This window comes from Mizuhopecten yessoensis, unplaced genomic scaffold (genome assembly GCF_002113885.1).
Source record: "Mizuhopecten yessoensis strain PY_sf001 unplaced genomic scaffold, ASM211388v2 scaffold3311, whole genome shotgun sequence".
Lineage (NCBI taxonomy): Eukaryota > Metazoa > Mollusca > Bivalvia > Pectinida > Pectinidae > Mizuhopecten > Mizuhopecten yessoensis.
Window position 1 is genome coordinate 434,796 of NW_018404981.1, and position 3,533 is coordinate 438,328.

Sequence of the window (3,533 nt, forward strand, 5' to 3'; positions counted from 1 at the left end):
ATGTTATACATGTCTAATTGATGGGGGTGGGGGGGGGGCACTGATGTTATACATGTCGAATTGATGGGGGCACTGATGTATAAGTGTAGAATTGAGGGGGCACTGATGTATAAGTGTAGAATTGAGGAGGGAGTCACTGATGTTACAAGTGTGGAATTGACGGGGCACTGATGTTACGAGTGTGGAATTGAGGGGGGAGGGGCAATTATGTTATAAGTGTTGAATTGAGGGGGCACTGATGTTACGAGTGAGGAATTGAAGGGGAGACATTGCTGTAATGTGTAGTATTTAGAGTGAGACATTGTGATTACAAGAGTAAAATTATAATTATGATTATAATTGTGTAAGGTAAAAACACGGCTTTTTGGAAGGTTTATTGATGAGTAGGTTTAGCAGTGGGGCTGAGACTGAGGAAATGTCTTGTAACCGGATAGCCAACTGGTAGAGCACCATCTTGGATTCAGGCAGTCATATGTTACATTCCTCGCCTTTTGTTTGTTATTTTCTGTTACATAACCATTTTGTAAGTCATGCGACTGAAGTATCATTTTATGATCTACAGAACAGAAACCTATTTGAGAAGACAGTAATGTATGCAATATCTCTGGGTGGAGATACCGACACAATCGCAACAATGGCAGCTGCCATCGCCGGGGCATGTTACGGTGAGGAACAATTACCAGAACACTGGAAGTTATGTTGTGAAGGGGTCGACGATGCCCTGGAGGACGCAGAGCAGCTCTACAACCTGTCACAGTCCAGTAACACACAGCCACCCGGCAGTGACACAAAGTTTAAAATTTATGAAAGAGGCTCGCTAAATTGAAAAATTCTCGGTCTCTTTTCATAAATCTTATATGAAATTGAAACTCATTTAATATCCTATATATCATAGTCTTGTATATCATGTGTTGACACTGCTGGATTACTGTGTTGAGAGTTTTATACCCTGGTGTAGAATAAATTATTAGATAGCATTTAATCTTTTTCCAATTCCCTAATTCCATAGAGGAATTTGTTGAGGAATGTCTTTTGTAATTGTTTGAATAACTTGTAATAATTAGTAAGATTGTTTTTTCATTTGTTTTCAATTTTGTTAATGTATTGTATAGATAGATCTGAATGATTCTTAGTACACATAACACTTACTTTGAGAGTATATGGATAAACTGATACTACATATAGTTATGCCTATTTGTTTAAAATCATTCTTGTAAGAACTATTTCTATAGTTCTTGGTACAGGTTTGGGGGTATTGGTCAGTTTATCTGGTGACAGATCTAGTTCAATGTTTCCATCTAAAACTACCACACAGACATGTTATTTTTTTTAAATGCATTGTTTGAAAGGTGAAAAAATAATAGAAATGATGAAAAATGTATCAGTTTATCATAACTTAACACTGCATTTGTCCATTTGTCATCCATCTGTCAACTTTTCCTTTAAAAACTACTACTCAAGAACAGCTTAGTGATCTGGAGCGTCATTGAGCCAACTGGACTCAATTGTTTTTATAAATAAAGATTATGTGTCTCCTGTACCACTTATATTACTACTACTACCACTGCTACTACTACTACTACTACTACTACTACTATTTCTTCTAATTATCGTCTTTATTGATACTTAAAGACAAAATTGAGTCAAAGACAATAGTTGAAATGTGGATTTGAAATACAGTAAAATACTGAAATTTTATTGTACAGCTAGCTGTACGTCTTAAAACCCCAATTAGGATTCCAGCCAGATACATACATAATGATCAGGAAGTTGTGGTCATGTTAATGCTTTTAGGACTGTGGTCCCATGCCACAGTGCCATGTTTGTGGTTCATTCATCCGGTTGCAATTGTCAGTCATTGACATTTTCCTTTAAAACCTTACTATTTCTGAAAGGTTGATAAGATTTCAACCAAATTTACTGTTACATCCTTAGGATCTGAGAATCTAAAATTCTGAAAAGTAATTGGATGGCTATAGGTAGCTGAAGGGCAGGGCCTTAATAGAGCATACATTTCTAGTGTTAGCCTTCAGAAGGGGTTGAAATATTATTATCAAATTAAGCATTTAATATCAGTAGGGTAGCAAATGTTGTATATATAGATAGAGGTTGTGATTTTCGAGGTTGGGTGAGCGACTGCACCTCAAAAAATAGTCATTTTGGTTATTTAGTCTTCACGAACAATAACACCTAAATGACTGAGATTCCTACCATATAACCATATACTTGTATACAATTGCTGTACATGAAGAGACTAGGACAATCGTGCTACCAGGATAGGCAACAGGGTTTAGAGGATCCTAGAGACTAAGTCCCTGGTCATACCTTCAAAGGTTTATATCCCCATCCTATAACCACATATATATACAATTGTTAGGCATGAAGAGAGAAATACACCCATGCTACAAAATAAGGGCCTTCCCCTGAGGACTTGGTCCCCGAGTCATACCATGGAAACAGTCAAGCTCCCCACCCTATAACCATGTAAACAATTGTTCAGCAGGAATAGACGAATACAAGCATGCTACCAGGATTATCTATAGGTCCGACCCTACCTCTTGGGACTTAATTCTTAAGTTGTAATATGGAAAATGTCGATCGCTAGATGCCCAGCGAATTAAATATATATGCAATTGATCCGCTAAAACTAATCATAATAGCAGACTTCAAAATCCTGACCTGTCACCTATTTATGGCCAGCGATATCCTGCTCTTTAAATGACATTGATTTGTCGCCCAAGTCCACGTTTTATTGTTTAATTAGTTTGAAGTACAACTATTAAATCATAAAGGCCTTATTAAAACAATGAAAACAGATGTTTAATTGATATTTTCAGGTATTAAAACAATGTTTTGAAGTAAGCGACCGTACTTAATTATCTTTGATTTTCTAACTGAAGATATGAGAGAGATTAAAAAAAGATGAATCTTGTAGTCATTATTTCGTATGTCATAGCGGTTGTTTTCTCTAGTAATAGGCGGCAGAGATGGTTGAGGAAATCATAAGCTAACTTGTTATAAATCCTGTATAAAAGTTGAGTTAGTTTCTATATTTGTTTCATCAGCATCATCTTCAATACTACATAGGTTACGCTCACTTTCCCTCTCTGCACACCTGGAGTAAGCCCGAGTTTTCTCTGGTCCTGACACTAGACTTGCACATTTTGACAGATACATGTCTTTACCAGACATCCATTCTTCAAAATGTGTAAGTCTGGTGTAAGGGCCAGAGGAAACTCGGGCTACCTTAAATATGTCGTAGCAAAACTACACACGCGGCAAGCCATTTGATCGGTCTCGGGCCAAAAAACTTCCTAATTGCTAGATTGATACATGCTCTTTGAAGATTAGAGAGGAAAAACTCCCAATCTTAAAGCCATTCAATTTTACCGTTACGAGACCGAGCAATTGCTTTGGTGAAAATCAAAGGATCAAACTAGTTTTCTCGTCTCATCCACAATTTGGTGCACACTGAGCCTTCGATTTTGCTATGACATATTCCAGGGGTGTAGAGAGCGAAAGTGAGTGTAATT

The 3,533-nt window shown here is 37.1% G+C and overlaps 1 protein-coding gene across 2 annotated transcripts in view; it reads left to right on the forward strand.

The window, feature by feature from the left end:
* Positions 1-3,498, forward strand: part of LOC110447332 (poly(ADP-ribose) glycohydrolase ARH3-like) — a 19,420-nt gene extending 15,922 nt beyond the window's left edge. For both annotated transcript variants that reach the window (XM_021492948.1, XM_021492949.1), the window contains exon 7: positions 563-3,498. In XM_021492948.1, the coding sequence (XP_021348623.1) occupies positions 563-826 (264 nt within the window). In that variant the 3' untranslated portion in view covers positions 827-3,498. The remainder of the gene's footprint in view (positions 1-562) is intronic.
* The last annotated feature ends 35 nt before the right edge of the window (positions 3,499-3,533 follow it).